At 36.5% G+C, this 23813-nt stretch overlaps 1 protein-coding gene across 2 annotated transcripts in view; it reads left to right on the top strand.

The window, feature by feature from the left end:
* gas7b (growth arrest-specific 7b) overlaps positions 1–23813 on the top strand; it is a 186272-nt gene that overhangs the window by 125890 nt on the left and 36569 nt on the right. For both annotated transcript variants that reach the window (XM_030122641.1, XM_030122642.1), the window contains exon 9: positions 12709–12787. In XM_030122641.1, coding sequence (XP_029978501.1) covers positions 12709–12787 — 79 coding nt within the window. The remainder of the gene's footprint in view (positions 1–12708; positions 12788–23813) is intronic.

The raw sequence follows: 23813 nt of genomic DNA on the forward strand, positions 1-23813 counted from the left end.
CCGCATTATGTAATAACGGTGCAATATGGAATAATGTAATAATTTTTCACCGCATTATATAATAACACCGCATTATGTAATAAAATTCTTGAATGCATTTTGTAATAAACATTGCTGCATTTTATGATAAGTTACATATTGCAACAGTTATTACAAAATGCGGGTGTAGCATTTTTTTTTTTTTTTTTTTTTTTTTTTTAGAAATGCAATAATTTGCTGCATTATGTAATAAACCATCAAAACTGATACCTTGATTGGAAAAACCATCACACCAGCAGAACAACATTTAAGTATTCCATCTTAATTACAATTCATTTTTATTTCACAATCCATTAAAAAGTATTTTCTTCATATTCACTAATTGGGAAGTTGTTAAAATGTCTTGTGCAAATAAACGGCATGCAACCTAACTTCAGTAAGACTCCCCTCCTCTGCAATGTTTGCAAGCACATAAGATAAGCCCTCTTCATATTAGCATGGTAATAGAGGGTAGAGTGGGAGGAATTGTCCCATATAGAATCCAGATTATGCCAGTCGGCTCAGCGTGCCCACACCCAGAAAAGTGCAACACAATACTTTCATTATGCTCTCCCTCAGGCCGGCTCTGTTGTCAGGCAGGACAATCAGTGTTTTGTTGGTCAGTTCCTACCATCCGACTGTCCGAGGCCAGAACCAGCCGTCTATTTATTCCTGAATTTACCATTTGTTTGGTGGAGATGTAGCCATAAGGCATGTGACCGCTTTTTATCGCCATCAATAATGTGCTGTATTTGCTTTTTAGACAGGAGGGAGAACGAAGCAGGAGATAATTTTTTTTTTTCCTTCTTGGGATACAGTATTTTGTTGGCAAATGATTATCTGTCATTGTGGACTGTGAGACTGTAGAGACAAGACAGATGTAATTTACTGAGTGAGACTAACACTTGGAGTTTTGCCGCTATTGCAGTTCGGAAACGATGACGTGAACAAGAAGCTGTGTTTCCTCTTGTGTTTTAGGTGGAGAAAGTTTCTGACCTCCTGGCTGGACCTCAAATACCTATGACAACATAAAATAGACTCTTTATTAACCCTTAGGGGTCTGGGCTTACTTTGGCCATTTTTGAGTACTTTTGATTTTGCCTTTATATACTACATACAGAAATGTTTACTATACCCACTTCATCTGTCTCATCTGCCTATTATTTTTTCACTTTAGCCTACTATATCAACACAAAAGGCCAAAAAACACACAAAAAATATAAAATCCGATTTGAAAAAGGTGTATAATGTACTGCATAAATAACACAAAGATGCTTAATGAACCTTTTCAAAGACTTTAACCCTTTCATGCATGAATTATGAGAACCTTAGTCAAGATTTTTTTTGCTGAATGTTTTTATTCCTCTTTAGACATGACAAAAACAATGGGATTGAAATTTTTTTATAACCCTATTTTTCATGGAGTTACAAAAATATCCACTCAGCTGGACACAATGCCTTTAATTTTTGAAGAAAAGAAACATGTATTTAAAACCCATCATCAGAAAATGATAAACTGTGTGAAAATATGAAATGAAAACATTTTTTATGCAGCTAATCTGATGTTTTCTCACATTTGAACATACTCTAACCCTATAACGCCAAACGTGTCATATTTGAGCCATGAGTTTTGAAGCCCTCTACATGATAAGAGTGATATTTTTTCTTGAAAAACCTGATGTATACAATTAGATACATGCAATACATAGATAATCCACCAGGGAGATGAGTTCTGTCACCAGAGGCCTTTCCAGTGACACTACAAGACTGACATTCATGAGGAAGGAGGCAGAACTTTGCCAATTTTGAAAAAATGAATTATCAATTTGTTAGACATGTTTGTGTTATATTATGTTTTTGTCTGTTTAAAAATAATAGTATTTGAACATTTAGACCTGATGAATCAAATATGATACAAAACTCATGCATGGAAACTGATATTTGAAAAAAACATTTCTGGGTTGTTTAGAAGGACCAATAAAGGCTCCAATTTCAAAAAACCGGAATTTTCTGTCAGTGATTTAATGGTTAAGGCTTTACAGGGTTAATACTAGTTATTACTCACTTCACAGAGATAATATGCAAAAAAAACCAACCTTTTTGTTTAAGAAAACTGTTAATTAAAGTCTAATAACAACTAGTGATTGATTTACACTCAAACATGTTCGTGCAGATCAGGTTTATCAAAAACAGCAAAGTTACAGTAACAGTATGAATGTCAGTGTATGAGATGACGCATGAGCGTCCACTGTGTTGGCTGATATAGAACTAAAACAACAAAAACCATGAATATACAAGAGAACAGCTGTAGAATAGCTGTCCACTGGAGTGACCACTATGCATGAAAGGGTTAAAAGTGAATATTGGTTCCAAATATTAGGTACAGAAAATTAAAATTGTTATAAATTAAAATTACATTCAAATATTTGACATAAAAGCATATCTTTACATAGGCATTTTCTCAGTTGGTTCATCTTCACCCTTACCTGTACTGCTAATGCAGTCTGTGGATTAGAATCTGCAGATTCTGCCATTTTTTTCCGTTTTGAAAAAGGACAAAAAATGACTAAGATATGGTCAGAATTATAAGCCCCCCCCCCCCCCCCCCCCCCCACCTCATTTTCATACTTTTATTCACGTTTGTTTGCTCCGGTTTCTAAACGTCATATCTCTGGTTGTACAGTATTTACTCTATCAACATCAACTAAAAAGTAGGAGAGTGTTTCAGATCCACGCTTTGGAATGCAATTGTCCCCAGTGGTCTGCATGACCGACTTCTGATGCTACAACGTGTTGAACATATAATGTGATTCAGTCACAGGGCCGTGACTGTGGACCCCTAAGAGTTAACCCTTTTAAGACTGCTATTATAACAGGCTGCCTAGGTGTCTTCATGTTTCCTTTGCAATAAAAGTGTCAGTATGTTTCTGTAAAAAAGAAGTAAAATGGACTTGAAGTTTTTAACATATTTAGTATATAGTCATTAAAGTGTGTGTAGCGCCGCATTATGTAATAACGATGCAATATGGAATACTGTAATAATTTTTCACCTCGCTGCATTATGTAATAAATTTCTTGAACGCATTTTGTAATAAGTTACATATTGCAACAGTTATTACAAAATGTGGGTGTAGCGCTTTTTTTTAAAGGAAATGTAATAATTTGGTGCATTATGTAATAAACCATCAAAATTGATGCCTTGATTGGAAAAACCATCACACCAGCAAAACAATATTAAGCATTCCAGCTTAATTACAATTCATTTAAAAAAAAACAAAAAAAACTAGTAGGATGTTTCATTGGTCAAACCTAAATCAAATGTAACTATTCATTACAATGGAGAATGTGTTTGCAAGTTAAAGACAAAAGCTGCACTAATTTGCATTAATGTGTTAATTTTGACATCCCTAATTAAAACACATGCCTTGTACAGTTATCAGAGAGGGAAATCAACTACAGACAGTAAAATCATTTTTTTGCACCAGGGTGTAAACTGGCTAAAATTTGCTTAGAGGTCTTATTTATGTCTTTGCGCATAAGAAATCAATATAAGTGAATCCCCAAAGGAACTTTGTGTTGGTAAATGCAAGTTATGCAAATTAACAGGATTTCAGTTCTGTTGCAACATGTTGATGGTCATATGAACTATGTTTTCAGGTCAGAAATGTCCAATTTCATCACAATTAATGCTAGATTTTCATGTCACGAATGGCCAAGTTATATTTGAACTGAATTTACCTGAAAAACAAATTTCTATTCTTTTAGATTCCCCAATTTTTCTTACAAGATTATATCCTACATATCACGTTTTATTTTTATACATTGCAGTCTGGAGTATGGTGCTGATCCATCCTGCTTATGTTACACCAATACATACATTAAGAATGTCACACGTCACTTTTTAAATCAACAGTTTTCTAATAATAAGCATTTTTATGAAGAAATGACAATTCTATATTGTTATTTACTCTTTAGTATGATGATAAACTATACAATAAATAATTATGATACTAGTTTTTGCACAGGGATCATTTGTGGAAACGGTGACATGGCTGCCAAGCATCAGTATGATGGGATCTGTAACAACCATGTCACATCCGTCCACTGCCACATTTTGTGTTTTTGTGTCAGCTGTTATTGTTTTAGATCCACAATACTAACATTTATGAATAAGAGGAGAATTAGCAATAGTAAGTATATAAGTTTATTACTAATAAAGTACTGGTACTGACCAGATCATCATGGGTAATGTCACGTCCGTCCACCAGCAAAAGTTTTCACATACACGTGCTATTCAAAATCCAATATTTCTGAAAATCTAGCTTCCACTGTCAAATAATATCAGTAGTCTGTGCACAAATATATTAGCATTATTTCAACACAGTTCTATGCATTTCTTACAACTTTTTTTTTTTTTTTTTTGACAAAAATGGCCACTCATTTGACCCCCTAAGTAAATTTTAGCCAAAACATGTTTATTTCTGCTGTAAAGTTGCCCTTTTTACCATGGGAGTCTATGAGGATGGAGTTGCTTTTAGAGTGCCCCTAGTGGATATCCAGGGTACTGCAGGTTTCAACACTTACGCAGTTGCTGCAGCTCTTTCATTTGCATCGTGACCCTTTTGCTGTTACTTTGATATGAAATGGCATCTAGTCAATATATATGTTGACAACACTGATGTGAATATAATTTTGATGTAGTACCTTATCTGATAGACATTTCTTATCCACAATGATGGTGAAAACAGCTCCCATGATCCCTTGCTGTTTCGCACTGTCATCACCTACCTTATTTTTTATTAGTGTCTTGAACGGAACACCACTAGCAGCACAACATACAGTGCATTTAAGTACTTTTTTTATATCCTAGGTGGACTTTGCTACTTAAATCATTATATTTTACTGCATTAATTGTGTTTACAGCCTTAAGTTCAAGATGAGCAGTAAAAATAGTGGAGAGTTTTACAGGAAGATATAATAATACTACAGTACATAAAAACACCAGGTGTTGTTTGACAGTTTAATGTAGTAGTATGGTATTAATAGCGGCAAAAACTGAATAGTATACAGTACACATTTCACTGTATTTTTTTTTTTTTACACTTTACTGTACATTTCATTGCATCCTCAGCTTAATGTGTGTGTGCGAATGCTAATGATGGCTGTTTCTACTCAGGCTTACAACTCGGTTCATTCCAAACAAACCGCTGCGGCTCCTGCGTCAAACATAAACTATGTCAGTTCAAACCACTTGGCCTTTCATTCTGATGTGAATGCATTGCAAGTCTCTCATCTAACCGTCCTCATTTTGCTGTGTAAGCAATGCACTGGATCACAGGGGGAGGTCTAAAAGATGTTGATATAAAGAACAGAAAAAAAAAAAAAAAGTCAAAGCCAGCAGTTGTATATCACTTTTATAGGACTGTAAAATACAACTGGATGAGCCGTGTATTGAATATATCTGCACCGAATGATAAAAGCCAGCGTCCCTTTGATGCCAGTGCAGGTGCTAGACTTTTACTCTGACAGTGTTAGGAATGTTTTGGATGTCAGTCTGAGGGAATTCCACACATGTCTTCCATTCAGAGCCATTCTTTGAAGTGACCCGCTTAGCCATAAAGACCATCAGACCCAGAGCCTTGTGGCTGCGACTGTCTGCCTGCTGAGTGATTGTTTCACAGTCCTCAGCTTGAAGGAATATGAAGACACCGAGACTCATTTTTCTTGTGTCAGCTATTGTGAAATACTCACTTTGCTTAAACCGGAACAAATGTCTGGCCTATTAAAAAGTAAATATATCATAACACATATTGTGGACTGAACTTGTAAACCGCTTTTCATTTAATATTTTATTGTTTTACACGTCAATCTCAACAGCTAAAAAAACTATAAAATTAAGTGTAAGAGTTCAGTATTGAAGACTTGCACATGTTTCTCTTAGATCAGGGGCGTCAAACATGCGGCCCGGGGGCCAGATGTGGCCCACCAAAGGTTCCAATCCGGCCCGCAGGATGAATTTGTGAAATGCAAAAATTACACTTAAGATATTCACAAAAATTTTGGTTCAGGTTCCACATACAGACCAGTAAAAATATTATCATAATAACTAGGCCTGTAACAGTACACAAAATTTTCGGTCCGGTACATTTTCGGTTTTCAAAGCCACGGTTCGTTTTTTTTTTTTGGTTCGGTATGGTAACAAAGAAAACCCCTCAAAATGTCTATTAATGCATTTATGAATTTTTAAAAATTTTTCCCCCAATTTTTGGACACAACAGAATACAGAAAAACAGGAATAATATAATTCTGCTGCTACAAATCAAATAGAAAATAAAATAAATTATTAATATCACTAAATGTATTTTAAACATTAGTATTGCACTTTTCCCTGAAAGGTAGTTTTGAAAAAAACAACAAAAATCTAATCACAGTTCTGTCAGTTCACAATCTGCATAAAAATACCCAAAAAATTCCACACAAAGTGCAACATTAACAAGAGGGTAAACTGGTACTCTGTTTAAACAAACTGAAGAGAAACATTGACAACACAATGAACCAAATTATTTATTTTAGGACAGAGAACAAACTGTGTTGTGTGCCTGTGTGCACGGGGGATTTTTTTTTTTTTTTTTGGTCGGAGCCGGGGGGTAGGGGGGGCGCGCAGTTATATACCTGGGGGTACGGTCCATAACTAACGTAATGAACGCTGTTGTGAAACAACAGTGAAACTTTACACACTTTCAACGTTTCATTTAGTCCTCTATTATACAGTATACGTGATAGACAGACAGACAGACAGAGCTAGTGTAAGTGTTTTAGAACTACCGTAGTTCCTAGGGGCCAAACAACGTCCGTCTTATCACCGTCTCTTTCCTCGTTGTTGTCTTTCACCTGAACCTGAACTGATCCAAACTGGACTGGACTGATGGTGGAGGGTCTACAGTCTCTTCCTTCCAGGTTCACATCATATTTGTTGTTTTTTTTAACATTATATCAGCTGCTATTTTATATTTTGGGCCAATGAGCGCGTCCTTCCATATGTCCGTGTGAAACTTGCGCGGATTTAAAGTTTCGCATCAAGTGACGTCCTTCATTCCTTTTTCTTTTTCTCATCATACTGTGCCGTTTGGGTACAGCTGTGTACCGAACCGAACAGGTGTGTACCGAAACGGTTTGGTTCGGTACGTGTACTGTTACAGGCCTAATAATAACTAATAAATACTTACAATTCCAAATTTTTGTCTTTGTAAATGTAAATATTTTCATGTAATTTTTCTGTATTTACATGAAAACAAACTATCATTTCACAGAAAATGTAAATATCCCGAAAAAATATGAAAAACCTGAAAAAAAAAGTGTAATTTTATCAATATTCAGCCTGTTATTAAATATTTAGTGTATTTGTAGATCCACTTTGATCTGTAAATTGTAATGAACATGACGTCAATGACAAACTGAGGCTAAATATTGTTAAAATTGCACTTTTCTTACCAAATTTTAGGTTGTTTGTGCTATTCACATTGTTTTAAAGGACAGTTTGTAGATGTAAACATTTTCATCATGTAAGGAAAGTTTGGAGTTGACTTCATTTATATATAATTATGTTATTCTTTTACTGATCTGGCCCACTTCAGATCAAATTTGGCTGAATTTGGCCCCTGAACTAAAATGAGTTTGACACCCATGTCTTAGATGAAGGATGTTATCATGGATATAGGCACCCACACTAATCATTAGCATAGAAATAGCGTTATTATCAGTAAATAAGCAGCTTTTAGCAACAGACTTCAACACAAACTTCACGTAAGGAACCAAACACAAGTGAATCATATATATTTAACCTTTAATTCGTTATAATCTTAAGAACTGTATGGCCAATTTAACCCTTTAATCCCTGAGATGTTATTCCAGGTAAAGGTTCTGCTGTAAATATACGTCTGTTTCAGTGTCATAAAAGCTGTTGTGAGGATGTGCTTGTGTTTCTTTTCTTCAATGGTTTTGCTTTACTGTGTAATTTAAGGTCAAAACAGGATGGAATAACAGAAAAAAAGAGAGGAATTGGAGTTTTACAGGTTTTTACAAAAATGAGGCACTCAGAGTGTACATCAGTAAGAGATTTTAGGATGTTTAACGTGAACTGTGAACTGGAACACACTGGGATTTGAATTTTGGTCCAGTAGTTTTTGTTTTAGGGCTCTCTTTTTTTCTAAACCAGTCCAGCTGCTTTTTGGCACCTGGTTGAAATCCAAAAAACAGTTACACAGTGGGAAAAACTCAGCTGGAAAAAAGGAAAATCACCACAGCGCTGCAAACAACAGTAAAAACAAACAAACAAAAAAACACAAGGAAAATATAAAAAAAAGGCAAAAAAAAAAAAAAAAGTCTATTTTTATAGTGAGTCAGTCTCACTCACTGCTCTGTGTTTTGCCCCCCATTACCAACGTGATATCATAAATTGTGAACAGATAACACGCCACTTTTAATTGGCATGTTATCTGTACGCATTATAAGGTTTCCGTGTGTATGTTCATGCTGCGCAAAATACCATGCGATTAGCGGTTAGTGTTAAGGTTAGCAGTTACAGTTAGGATTAGCAGCTAGCGGTTAGGGTTAGCGGTTACCGATATGTAAACAAGAGATCTGACACGCAATCAAATGGCGTTGAATAACACGCAAAAGGATGAAAATGCGTCCGTATAGCATATCAAAGGGCATAAGAACTGGTGTGACATACAATGTAATTTCATGAGATCAGTCTGCCCATTAAACAGGCAGCGGGGGGTGCACTGAGCATGCTCAGATATCTATGGAAAGAACAACATCTGTTCTATCACCACATTTGGAAATTTTAATTATCGAGCAAACGGTTGAATTTCTATTAATATTTAAAATAGGGATGTAACGATATGAAATTTCCGGAGATATGGGGTTTTGAAACTGGAGCAAACAATGTGAATAAAAGTATGAAAATGGGGGGGGGGGGGGGGGGGGGGCTTATATTTCTTGCCATATCTTCTTAATTTTTTGTCCTTTTTCAGAACGGAAAAAACTGGCTGAATCTGTGGATTCTAATCCACAGAGTGCATGAGCATTACAGGTACGGGTGAGACTGACCCCCACCTGAACCGGATGCGGAAACTGTGAGGATGGGGGGGTGAGAAAACGGGAGAAAACGCCTATGTAAAGATATAATTCTATGTCAAATATTTGAGTATAGTTTTAATTTATTACTATCTTGATTTTATACACCTAATATTTGGAACTAGGGATGTAACGATATGAAAATCTCATATCACGGTTATTGTGACCAAAATTATCACGGTTGTCATTATTATCGTGGTATTGTTGAAATTGTGCTCAAAATGTTCAAAAAGTACTAATACACACACTGAAATAATTGAACCAAGTTGTATTTTGAAAAAAAAAAAAAAAAAACATCAAACAAACAAAAAAACAAATAAAATAATTGGCACAATGTACATTCTGTTGCAGAAACATTCAAATATTAACCCTCAGTGGTCTGAGCCTATTTTGTCTGTTATTCAGTCTTTTTGATTTTGCCTTTATATACTATATAAACAAATGTTTACTATACCCATGTTGGGGATCTTGATGTTGGGGAAAACACACAAAAAAATATAAAATCCAAGTTGAAAAATGTATATACATAATTGCATAAATAACACAAAGATGCTTAACGAACCTTTTCAAAGACTTTAAAAGTGAATACTGGTTCCAAATATTAGGTATATACAATTAAAATTGTAGTAAATTAAAACTATACTCAAATATTTGACATAAAGGCAAAGCTTTACATAGGCGTTTTCTGCAGTAATCAAACACGGTTGTCATGATAATTAGAATTTAAACGGTAATACTAACCGTCTGGAATTTTACCGCGGTTTATTGTTATACCGGTAATCGTTACATCCTCGATTTAAAATAAATCAAACATTCAGAACGCTCACCACAGACACATCAGGGGTTAAAGGGTTAAAAGGCAAGTTGCTTTGTGTAATTATTCTATAATACACATTGTGTAAGTTTATTTTAAAGGTTCAGTATGTGAGTTATGGATGCCTGTTTGTTTAGTCAGCTGGGAACAACTGGAAAATGGTCAGTTGTTGACAGTTAGCAAACTCATTATAAGTTAGCAGTATCTACTGTTGCACACTGCTGCCACTGTGGATGAGCATGATTTTTACTGGAAAATGTAGACATTAGTGTACAGGCTGTTATCATGGATGTAGGCAACTCAGACCATTAGCCTGAAAATATGGTTCACACTGTCAACAAACAAATAGCTCCCAACAGAAAACTTACTTAGCAAACTTAGCTAAAGGTTATGTCTTGAACCTATAATTTATAACAAAGTGCTAGTCTATAAAATGTAGCGATGTGCATGGATAATCGAATAGTGGATTAGTGAGATAGTAAGCATAGTTGACTCTTTTAACTCAGTTTTATTTGTAATGGGAGATTTATACGTTACTTCAAACAGTTGCGGAAAAAATTATTAGACCACCCCTTGTTTTTTCCAATTTCTTGTTCATTTTAACACCTGATACAACTAAAGGTACATTTATTTAGATAAATATAATTATAACAAAAAAAATAGCTCATTAGAGTTTAATTTCAGAGCTGATATCTAGTCATTTTCCATTTTTTCTTGATAATAACCAAAATCACTTCAGTTCTTACATCAATAGCTACGGCATTGTACTGACAAAAACAGTGCTTTTAGGCATTCCATGTTTTTTTTTGGGTTTTTTTTGTCGGTTTTAGTCACATGATACACACAAGAGTTAGTACTTAATTGGATACCCATTGTTTCTGATGACTTTTGATGTTCTAATAATTTATCGGGTAGATTATTCAGCTTCAAAAAGTACTTAAACTGCCCATCCCCATTAAAAAGACAAGTTGTGTATAATTATTACATCATGCACATTGTCTAACTGAAGTGAAGTTCATACTAGTGGAGTTTGTTTATGAACAGGTCATTTGTTGATGACCGCAACTTTATTTATAAGCTAACGGTAGCTAATGCTGGACATGATTGCTTTATGTGTACTGTTGTCATGGAGGGTGGTTGTTAGCATAGGAATTAAGTTAGCTAATAGTCAACATATTTAGAAAATAAGTGTGAAAGGTTGAGTGTATACGATTTTTACATGCTTTTGTGTTTACATGTAATTTTTGTTAGAATCTCTTTTGACAATTTAATGTTAGCCGACTCCATTTCTAACCTAATATTAGCTTGTGTTGCACAATGTTGCCACTGTAGAGGAGCAGAAGAGGAACCCAGTGAGTCCTTTATGCAGAAATCAATGTTATCGTGAATATACGACTAGAGTTGTTAGATTACAAATGTCGGAACAGATCAAACTCCAACACACACTTCATGTTACACACACTTGCAAACCTTACACATTGGACCTTTAATGCAGTCTTTCAGAGAGGGGAAGCTCATTGTCGGCTTACATAAAAAAAATTAAAAAAAAAAGTCATTTAAACATAAATTTGGCCCTCCATTCCTTTTTAAGAAAATGGTCAGTGACCTTATTGTACCAACTAAACAAGAAAACGTTGAAATTATGTTAAACTGAAACAAGGAAGTACAATGAGTGTGTTTTATTTACAGTGCAAGAAATGAACAAGTAATTTCGTAGTGGTTTCTTTCTCGATTTCACAGCAGAATGTGCGACGGTATTAAACTGAACTCTGTCAAGTGAAGGAGTAGATCTGAAAATAGCTGTCAATCAAATGAGATTCAGCCTTTGGACTGATCCTCCAATCAGCACGTGGAAGCCCAGCGTCCAGCCCAGCCGAGCTCCGCCCACAGCTCCATTCACCCCCAGAGATGCTGAGCGTCCGGGGGTGGGACAACATCGTGGCATTTATCCAATTACCATCCAGTTTTGAGGCAGTGAAAAAAAAACTGTTCCACTCAGTCCCATTGAAGTGCATGGACGCCGGGCTTCTACGGGCAAATGCACTGAGCAGAGATCGTATGAGAAAACAGCGCAACGGGAATGTATGAGAAGTGAACAACATCGAGTCCGATGATTTGTGATAAAGCTGATTCTGAACAAACTCGTCTGTGAGATGAACGTGTTCTAACACATTTGTAGTCAATGAAATGTCAACACAACCGAACATATTTAACCACTGAATTTTCGGAATTTTAGGGGAAGCCGAGCTCCCCTTGCAGTCTGTGAGAAATCGCCTCTGCTTTAATGCTAACCTTCCAAACGTCATTCATTGATGGTTACCTCATTTCTAAGCCAAACAAAAGTCTTGGTGTCCATGATAACAGCCTGGACACTGATTTGTACACGGAGGACTGGGGTTAATTTTTCCATTAAAAAACCTTTAACACTTATCTCCCAAACAAAGGCCCCCTTCACCGTGTTATGGCACCCAGCTGTGTTAAAGCTGACAGAATAAGCTGAGCCGTATCTCATGTCGCACTCGTCCTAATCATCTGCTGAACTGGCTATGGCCCTCAGCTCAGCTCTGCAGATTTACTGGTTACTTGTGTATCTGTGAAACTCTCTGCAGCTGTGAGTCTGAATATGAGTGTGCACCAGCTCTTTACCCCACCCCACCCCCCCGCACATCCCCATGTAAAAGTGTGTGTGTGTGGTCCACACTTGATATTAAACACACTTTCTAATCTGCTCTCAGGACTCTGGGGGAGGCTTGGGCCCAGCTGAAGAAGAGCCTGGCAGACGAGGCTGAAGTTCACCTAAAGTTCTCCTCCAAGGTATTAGTTTTGTGTCTTTGGACTTTCCTCTTCCAATTAGCAGCAGATTTTCTGACTTGACACCTAAAATGACATTCACACATTAGAATGAACTTCTCTTTGCTAATTCACACTGTTTTTCTTGTCTTTTTAATCTGTACATTTATAAAATGAGCACAAACATGTAACATCTTAACCCCTTACTGCCCAAATTAACATACAAATACAAAACAAATTGTGTTGTAGCTGTTAAGTGGAGTAATGTGGAGCTAGCACATACCATAGATATGAAATTACCGTACTTTCTGGTCTATAAGCCGCTACTTTTTTTCACACACTGTGAACCCGCAGCTCTAAAACGATGCAGCTAATTTATGTTTTCTGGGCTAACGATCGATCGGGCTGACGAAGAAGGAAATAGAGCTGCAGCACATAAGCTTGGCATCAATGAATTGATAGCGAGACGTTGGAGACGTAGTGAGTGTGGCTTATAGTCAGGTGCGGCTTATAGTTCGGAAAGTACGGTAACCCTTAAAGACTCACAACTATTTTTGTCACAACTTTGAAATCTTTTTTTTTTTTTTGTCATTCCCAAGTGACTTATCACCATTTATTGTAATATTTTCCTACGCATTTTGCATTTTTCATTAAAAATCGAGTATTTTCCTATATTCAATTTACTGATCGTATAAATGTTCATAAAAGCTCAGAGTAATTTCAAAGGGTACTGGATCAAATTGGAAAAAAAATTGGAAAAAACTGACTTTTTAAACAAACTACATCATTAATTGAACATAAAATCAAGTGTCTTCTTTGTCAAACTACATGGGTTTTACTGGTCAATCAGTATTGTAGAAAATGACAGTCATGGCTCAGGAGGTAGAGTGAGCTGTCCAATAACCAAAGGGTTGGCGGTTCAAATCCCGCTCTGTCCTAGTCATGTGTCGTTGTGTCCTTGGATAAGACACTTCACCTTCTTTGCCTCCAGTGTCACTCACATTTGTGCATAAATGCGTATGAATGTTAGTGGCTACAAACGTAGTTTACCACCACCAGAGTGTGAATGAATTATGGATCAATAATGCCTTGAAAAGCACTATAGAGATCTAATCCATTATTTAGGACTGCATGATTCTGGCCAAAAATAAAATCCTGATTATTTCCTCAAAAAAACTCAATTTGTGATTTCGATTCGGGCTGGCGGTGCTGTTTTAGCCAACATGTCATTTTCGTGTGCAGCCCGCAATACAACGCACTGCTCCCACTCTGGCATGTGATGAAGTTTGAGGTGCTGGTATAAGTTGGTTGTGCTGTTGTCTTTGACTGATACCACCTTCACGCTGAGTTTACAGCGAGGAATGGTTCGGTCTTCATTGGAAACTTCGAAGTCGTACCAATTCCACACCTCCGACTTGATCTTGCCATTTTTGCCACTAACTTGTCACTCACCTTAGTACATGTCATTTGTGTACTGGTGTGTGGAGACCAAAGACTGTGGAGACCGCTCTCACAGTTAGGTGGAAAAACATATGGTAGCCCAGCGGCGTGCGGCCCGGAGACACGAGAGAGATGAAATGCGATTTAACAATTACCCTTTTTTAAACATCATCCTAATTAAATAATCTGATTTTGATTTAAAATTGATTTATCGTGCAGCCCTACCATTATTTTTATTATTATAATTTCACTACGGAGCCTCTGAACGTCCAAGTGGGTCATATCTGATGACCATCAATTATTAATTATACACCTCAATTATTTACATGTATTGATAGGATTAGTGGTTATTAAACATTTTATACCAGTAGATGCTTTTGGTCAGTGGTGGATGTTTGGGTTTTTATGGATTAATGCAGTGTTTTTCAACCTTGGGGTCGGGACCCCATGTGGGGTCACCTGAAATTTCTAGTGATGGATTAAAAAAAAAAAAAAAAAAAAAAACTAAACAAAACAAATACTTATTGATAAAAAAATAATTGGTGAGTTGAGAGAGACAATCCCAATCCATAAAAGACATGACAAACTGAAGCTGAAACTGAAGCACTGTGGTACTGTTTATCTTTCAAATGTTCATTGTGGTCAGTTTCAGATGCTGCAGCTCTTTCATAATTCATAGTTTGAGTTCTTGTTTGTTCAGTATTAATCGTCAGCCTTGTAAATACAAGCTGGACTGACTGTACATATCCTGACCAAGGAAAAGAAATTCTCACTTTGTGCAGTAATCTACACCTGGCTTTTCTGCCTCCGTCCAGAATAATATACATTATATTGTCTAAATGTCCTCTAAAATTAACTTTTATTTGCAACAGAGTACAGCAAACTATTACATGATTAAAAACAAATTAATTTTACCTAAAAAAAAAAAGTCTCTATTTTGAATGTCAGGGGTCGCCAGAAATTTGTGAAGTTAAAATGGGGTCACAACCCAAAAAAGGTTGGGAAGCACTGGATTAATGACATTAGGCATAAACTGATATGAGAAACTGATCCATGAATGTTGGGGATCATATGTAACCAGGTATCATATGTACAAATATTCACCAAGAGCATCCAGCATCACCTCATTACAAAAAAACAAGGAAATACTGAAGTGAATTTGTCACAGCAGTCTACAAGGGGTTAACCTGAATATACAGTAAAAACAGCGAAGTATCATCCAGCAAGAATAAATAGCTGCTTTCAGTTTTTCTAATCAACGTACATGATGAGGAAAACTAAAGAAATCTAAGTTAAACAACAGCTGCAGTCTGTAAGAAACAATTAGCATACAGCATTTAACTACATCATTATCTCTTCTGATGAAAGCTGTGACATGCAGACACATTCAAGGTTTCTTTTGTGCATTTTTACAGCCTTATTTGATTGCTAAAGCAGAGAGAGACAGGAAATGTAGAAAGGAGAGTAGAGGAATAACGTAGGAAATAGGAATCCAGGGACTCATTTCTCAGGGAATTCGCTCCCATGTGGTATGATTCCAGCCGTAAAAACCGTACAATCATAGCTCACAATGTATGGAGGCAGGTTTCATCTAGAAACACACACTTGTAATCTGGAGGACAAACCACACAACTCTTTTTTTCTCCATATTTTTACTCAGATTATGGATGGGGTTTTTTTGGCATGGAATGGTAGAAATGTCCACGAGTAGAGATTTTGTTCCACCAATAACATGGAGGAGGAGAATGACATTATAAATTGTGACTATAAATAATATTCTGATGGTGCTTTTATAGCTTTTTGCAATGACAGATAAGGAAATTATACAGGAAAAGTCAAGCAAGTTAAGTTTGTCAGCATTTATACATTCATTCATTTTCTGAACCCGCTTTATCCTCACTAGGGTCACGGGGTCACTTGGAGCATTTATACATGTTGGGCTAAAACACACTTTTGATTCAATAACATTAGATTAGATTAGACTTTATTGATCCCACAACGGGGAAATTCAAGGGTCAAAGGAGCAACAGAATTAAGTGCAAGAAAAAAAGTGTACATGCATGAAGATAGTGCAAAAACATGGATGAATGAATTCTATCGAAACTGTATCAAGCGCGTCATATTTCTATCAAGGAAAAGTTACAGGGGTTGGACAAAATAATGGAAACACCTAACATTGTGGCATCATAGAAGGTGTTTCCATTATTTTGTCCAACCCCTGTATATCGCAATATATATCGTTATCGTTTTATCACCCAGCCCTACCTGAACTAAAATGATTAGGGATGCACCGATTCCGATACCAGTATTGGGCATCGGTTCCAATACTCAGCGTGTGTACTTGTACTCGTAAAAGTAATCTGATACAACCACACCGATACCACTTACGGCAGCGTGACATTCGCAGTTCAGTGCAGCAGGTACGAGGAAGAGGAGTAATGTGCGGGGAGTGTGAAGAGTGTGGGGATTTTTCAAAATAAATGACGGTAATAAAAGTAACGCTGACTGCAAGTAACGTTAAAGACACAGATGGATACAGACGCAGCGATCTGTCTGTCCTCTGCGTACATTCCATCCGTTTTCCAGCTGCTCGTGGATGCGTACCCAGATGGAGAATACCACCGGGAACCGTGGAGGTAGAGCAGGGGTGTCAAACTCATTTTAGTTCATGGGCCAGATTCAGTCAAATTTGATCTGCAGTGAGCCGAACTAGTAAAATAATAACATAATCATATATAAATAATTTCAACTCCATACTTTTCTTTGTTTTAGAGCGAAAAAAGTTAATTTACTTTATGAAAAGATTTGCATCTACAAACTATCCGTTCAAAAGATGTGAATAACATAAACAAACTGAAAAAAAGGTATAAGTTTAACAATATTCTGCCTCAGTTTATCATTTACACATGTACATTATAATTTAAAGATCAACAGTGGATCTACAAAGACACAAAACATTGAGTAACAGGCAGAATATTGTTAAAATTGTACTTCTCTTAAGACATTTCAGGTTATTCACATTTTTTGTAAAATTATACTTTTAGTGTAAATACATGAAAATATTTACATTTACAAAGAGAAACATTTGGAGTTGTCATTATTTATATGTTATTATGATAGTATTTTACTGGTCCTGCCCACTTGAGATTGAATTGTTCTGATATTGAACCTAAAAGGATTGTTAATATTTTAGTGTCATTTTTGCATTTTACAAATTCATCCCCTTTGGCGGGCCGGATTTGGCCCCCGGGCCACATGTTTGACACCTGTGAGGTAGAGGATCTGTTCAAAGAGCAACTGCGTGAGTTACTGAAAAACTACTGACATATTTATGACAACTACCCAGGGCTGGGCCGGTTTCTGTCCCACTTAGAATACTATGGGGGTACGGAGCGGTGTGGACCACTGCCAGCCGAAGTGAAAACGAAACTTATCACTCATTTATCTTTTCTCTACCTCCTGAAGCTTCGCTTTTAAACCTTACTAGCGAGAATGCTGCAACATTAGTATCCACATTCGTGCTACCTCTGTTGTCTCCATGTTTATTATTGTTGACTTTCTTCTTCTCAAAACACGTCACTTTTCTTCATGGTATTTATCCAGTATGGTTAACCAGCAGCATTGTACCCATGGTGCCATTGCACGATAATGCCCTCCTGTGGTGCAACAGCAGCATTGTACCCAAACGCCCTCCCGTGCTTCAACATCGATCGGACAACATGCATTATATAGTAGGATTAAGAGTGGCGCCCCTGGTGGATTAATTGAGAAACGCTCATTCCAACACATTAAATGTCAGTAGCATTTAAATTTTATGTTCTTATTCTGGTTTTTATCCCGGATTGTTTTTATCTTTTCTGGTTTTTATTGTGTTTTATTGCATCTTGTTTTTATTTATTTGATCTTATCTATTTTATTTACTTATCCATGCCGCTATACCGATGAATGGTGGAACACTGAGCACTTTTTGTCCTGTCTGTAAGCGTGATCAAGTGCCTGTCTTGCCTGTTTACCTCCGCCAAGGAGGTTATGTTTTTGCCAGGGTTTGTTTGTTTGTCTGTCCGTTAGTGTGCAACATAACTCAAAAAGTTATGGACAGATTTGGATGAAATTGTCAGGGTGTTGGAAATGGGATAAGGAAGAAATGATTAAATTTTGGTGGTGATCGGGGGTGGGGGGCCCACGGGGGGCGCCACTGATCAGCCTTGGTGGAGGTCTGCGCTCTCCGAGTGCTTCTAGTTAATGTATGCATTGTTGTAATGCCAAGGCAATCACCTAGACTGCAAAACAAATCTACCTACGGGTATAAATAAAGTAACCTTAACCTTAGCAGCCCTTTGTTACAGTCAGACTAATGACAACGACAATAAAGCACATTTTCAAAAGTAATTAATACTAACTAGAAGCACTCGGAGAGCGCAGACCTCCACCAAGGCTGATCAGTGGCGCCCCCCGTGGGCCCCCCCACCCCCGATCACCACCAAAATTTAATCATTTCTTCCTTATCCCATTTCCAACAAACCCTGAAAATTTCATCCAAATCTGTCCATAACTTTTTGAGTTATGTTGCACACTAACGGACAGACAAACAGACAAACAAACAAACAAACAAACAAACAAACAAACAAACCCTGGCAAAAACATAACCTCCTTGGCGGAGGTAATAATAATTGTAATGGTATTATTAAGTACTCATATCAGTACTCAGTAATGGCAAGTACTCAAATGTAAGTACTTGTACTCAGTCTGGAACAAAGTGGTATCAGTACATCCCTAAAAATGATATCTTTCTTAATATGTTAAGTGTAATTTTTACATTTCACAAATTCATCCTACTGACCAAACTGGACCCTTTGGTGGGCCGGTTTTGGCCTGCAGTCTGTATGTTTGACCTCTGTGATACAGAATAACATGCAGGGTGATAGAAGCTTTTTCCATATCGCCCACCCATAATTCCACATCCTCTGGTTCAGGGGCTGACAGCATGTGTTCCACACTAGGCAGACAGACTGACTGCCTTCACATATAATTACATATGGTGATGGGCTTAATAAAAGCTCCGTGGGCTGAAACACATACATGACACTAAGTCTATGAATCGGCTTTATCACCCACCACCTTCACTTATTCTATTAATAGTCATTGAGTGGTTCGGTGCTATTGTTTACAGCTTTTTTGTGATGTTCTCTGGGAAATCAGTGCATGCAAAGTGCCTGTAAATGCTCCAACACTTAAGTTTCAGGGTGAGAAGTGCAAGTGCTAAGATAAGGTTGTCATGAGAGTTCAGACTGAGACGGCGAAAGATAGAGCCCAACGTTACAGCTGGACCCATGGAGGAAATGGAGCCGGTGATGTTATCCTCCAGAGATGCACAGATGTGCGGCACGGCTCCAAGTTTTCGTCGGAGGAGGAAGTATTTGAGTGGAAATGAAGAGTGAATGGCATCTTCCAATGTGGCTTCATGAGAAGGCTGTGGATCTCATTCATCATAGACAGACAGGACAGTGAACGCCACAGCCCTCATCGGATCATATAACCAGCGAGGGCCTGGTTACTCATAACTTATCGGCAGAAATAATATTATTATTTCATGTTCTCATTTTGCGCGCTATTTGACTTCATTTAGCTTCAGATATTTCAACCAGGAAGCAAAGAAATGAGGGTGTCATTTATTCTGGTTGCATTTAGATCCATGAAATCAGGCTATTTCCTAAGTAAACTGGTTCAGTGTGCAAGGATGATGACATAATGTTGAAAAAGACTGAAAGGAATGGAGCTAATTGTGGTTTTTGGATAATTAAATCTGATATAAACAGGCGGAATTAAAGTTATTTCCTTTTTGGACTGATAACTTTTATCGTTACTGCGGTTTAAATGGTAGAATTCTTTCATGACCTGCAGCTTAGAAAATAATTAATTTGACTCCAACGCTAATTCATATGCTTTAAAAGTTGCTGTTTACTGATTTGTTTAATCATTTATCTGCCTGATGGATTTATCGCAGCAGAATCAGAATTGGTGAACTTTTTGGAAAGTCAACACAATAAATGATACAGAAAATATCATCGTACTGAATATAAATCTGCTCACTACATCGATGTTGGTCAAGAACACAACAAAATGAGTGGAAATACTTGTTGTCCTCACGTGACACCGTTGAACTGGGTGTGATGAAGCCAAGTTGCCAAATGCAGCTGTGGCCTACTTTACTGCAGAGCCTCGTCTCATGCTCACTCTGTTAAACGCTTCAGAATGTACAGCTTTGATCTCATTTCGCTAAAATGCTCCATACACTGTTCAGGACACATGGTCTGGCACACATTTTCCTTTTTGACTCAATATGGTGTAATAAATGTAGTTTAAAACATATGCCATTAGCTGAACAGAGCAAAGCCACCAGGAAAAGTGGGATGTAGATGTACTGACGAGCGAATATACCACAGGTGTCAAATATATGGTCCAGGGGCCAAATCTGGCCCGCCAAAGGGTCCAATCCGGCCCCGTAGGATGAATTTGTGAAATGTAAAAATTACACTGAAGATATTAACCGTCAATTCTTTCACTTTAAGTGCCAAATAAAGCCCTACTTTAGTCTCAAGTGGGTCAGATCAGTAAAATCCTACCATAAAAACCCACAAATAATGACAATTCCAAATTTTTCCTGTTTGTTTTAGTGTTAAAAAGTGTAATTCCATGAAAATGTGTCAATTTACAAACTAGCCTTTCACAAAAAATATGAAAAACTAGAAATGTCCTAAGAGAAGTAAGTGCAATTTTACTAATACTCTGCCATTTACTAAAATATTTTGAAAATTTGCAGATCCATTGTGATCTGTAAGTTTTAATGCACATTTACAAATGATATAAAATATAGTTAAAACTGCACTTATTTTTCTTAATAAATTTCAGTTTTTTCATGGTTGTTCATATTATTCACATTTTTAAAAGGACAGTTTATAGATGTAAACGTTTCCGTAATGTAATTTTACTTTTTTCACTATAAAACACATTGAAATGTTTGGAGTTGGCATTATTTATATATTATTATTTATATTATTTTACTGGTCCGGCTCACTTCAGATCATATTGGGAGGATGTGGCCCCTGAACTAAAATGAGTTTGACACCCCTGGAATATACAGTCGCGGAAAAAATGATTAAACCTTCAAAAGTCATCAAAAACAATGGTTATGCAATCAAGTACTAACTCCTGTGTGTATCATGTGACTAACACAGACAGAAAAGGAAACATGGAATGCCTAAAAGCACTGTTTTTGTCAGTACAATGCCATAGCTACTGATGTAAGAAGTAAAGTGATTTTGGTTATTATCAAGAAAACCATGGAAAATGGGAAGATATCAGCTCTGAAATTAAACTCTTATGAGCTGTTTTTGTTATTATTGTATTTGTCCAAACAAATGTACCTTTAGTTGTACCAGGCATTAACCCTTTCATGCATGAATTGTGAGAACCTTGATCCAGATTTATTTTCTTGAGTGTTTTTATTCCTCTTTAGGCATGAAAAAAACAAAAAAAACAATGTGATTGAAAATTTTGTTATGAATCTATTTTTCATGGAGTTCCAAAAATGTCCACACAACTTGACACCATGCATTTCATTTTTGAAGAAAAAAACAAACAAACAAAACAAAAAAAAAACATGTATTTACTGATACATCATGTGAAAACTATGAAATAAAAATTTTTTTAATGCTACGAATCTGATGTTTTCTCACATTTTAACATACTCTAATACTAGTCATTACTCACTTCATGGAGATAATATGCAAAAAAAAAAAAAAACTATATTTAAAAAAACCAAAACACTGTTTAATAATAATAACAAGCAATTGGTTTACGCTCAAACATGTTAGTGCAGATCAGGTTTATCTAGAACAGCAAAGTTACAGTAATGGTATGAATGTCAGTGTATGAGATGATGCATAAGTGTCCGCTGTGTTGGCTGATATGGAACTAAAACAACTAAATCCATGAATATACAAGAGAACAGCTGGAGAATAACTGTCCACTGGAGTGACCACTATGCATGAAAGGGTTAAAATGAACAAGAAACTGAAGAAAAAAGGGTGGTCTAATATTTTTTTCCATGACTGTATATGAATATTTTAACGTGCATAATACATTTCATTGCTTTAAACATGAACAAAGTGTGTAAAAATGCAATAAAGTCTAATTTTATGTTAATTCCAGTTCATGACTATGATTAGCTGAGCCACATATGAAGTAATTGTAAAATTCTCTATAAAAACACACCTGCGTCTGCATTACATCACTATCACAGCACCAAACAAATTGTTCCACAATGTCAGATTTTGTTGTGAACTTGATGGTGTGTGTGTGTGTGTGTGTGTGTGTGTGTGTGTGTGTGTGTGTGTGTGTGTGTGTGTGTGTGTGTGGGGATGCAACCAGTGTTTAGAAGCACTATGTGATGTTGCTGGGAGGTAGAGGAATCGAGACAGACTGGGCAGAAAAGGAATCATCCATACAGTCTAAATGACAATGAAAAACAATTCTGGAGTCAAATCCTTTCTTCTGGCTTCATGCAGTTAAAATGCACCTTTCGGGTCAAGCGGTAAAAGGGAAGGTGGAAACCACTTCAGCAACTGCATAAATAATGGTGATATCCACATATGTTAATCATCACCATAGTCTTCCCATTGCGTCTTTGTGTTTTACTTGGCGACCGTTCAGTGACAGAAGATTGATTGTTACCTATAAATTTCTGTATGTTTATTTTATGAAACTTTTCTTGATATACAGTAGATAGTAAACATTTTATGAAGCCAAAAAGCCGCACACGGCCCCGTTTCACAGAGATTTTAGAACAACTACTGGGACTTGATAGACGCAACTACTAAACCTGTTGTTGCTTAAGTTAGTTGGATCAAAAATCAGATACACACTTAAGATACAATTTCATTATCTTTGCCACAAATAATACTCATTAATGTTACAGTAAATCTTCTTTTTCCATCTGACTTTCCAGACTTAGATTTTGTCCAAAATATTTTACAAGATCAGTTTAGTCTTGTGCTTTAGTTTGTTTATTTATTTTGGATATAACATTAAAACCAAACCACAAAAAGAATTATATAAAAGGAAAACAATCGAAAAGGGGTGGGATGAAGTTTAATTTATAATCTCCCGTCCCCTTACCCCATCCTTCTACCTACCCTAAACTTCCATAAGTAACTCAAAATCCTACACATATCAGACTAAATTCTAACTATGGACAAAACACAAAAATACTATATATATCAAGGATAGACTGTGTATTTTGCAACAGCATTTCACATCAAAATAAACTCTGTCCATTTTGTAGCTTTAATAATACCAATATCCAAAAAAAAAAAAAAAAAACCTGTCCATTTCATAACAATAATACCCATATCAGAAACAAAAATAAACTCTGTCCATTTCATGACAATAATACACATATCAAAAACAAAAATACCAACACGACAAAAAACTACAAAGTGGTTCCAGGCACAACAAACCCCACCCTTTGGATGTATTGTATCTTATTTTGGCATCGATCCAGCTGATGTCATCGTGTCTATGCATGTGCTGATGTCAGCATGTCAGTTGC

The sequence above is a fragment of the Sphaeramia orbicularis genome, chromosome 19 (genome assembly GCF_902148855.1).
Source record: "Sphaeramia orbicularis chromosome 19, fSphaOr1.1, whole genome shotgun sequence".
Classification (NCBI taxonomy): Eukaryota; Metazoa; Chordata; class Actinopteri; order Kurtiformes; family Apogonidae; genus Sphaeramia; species Sphaeramia orbicularis.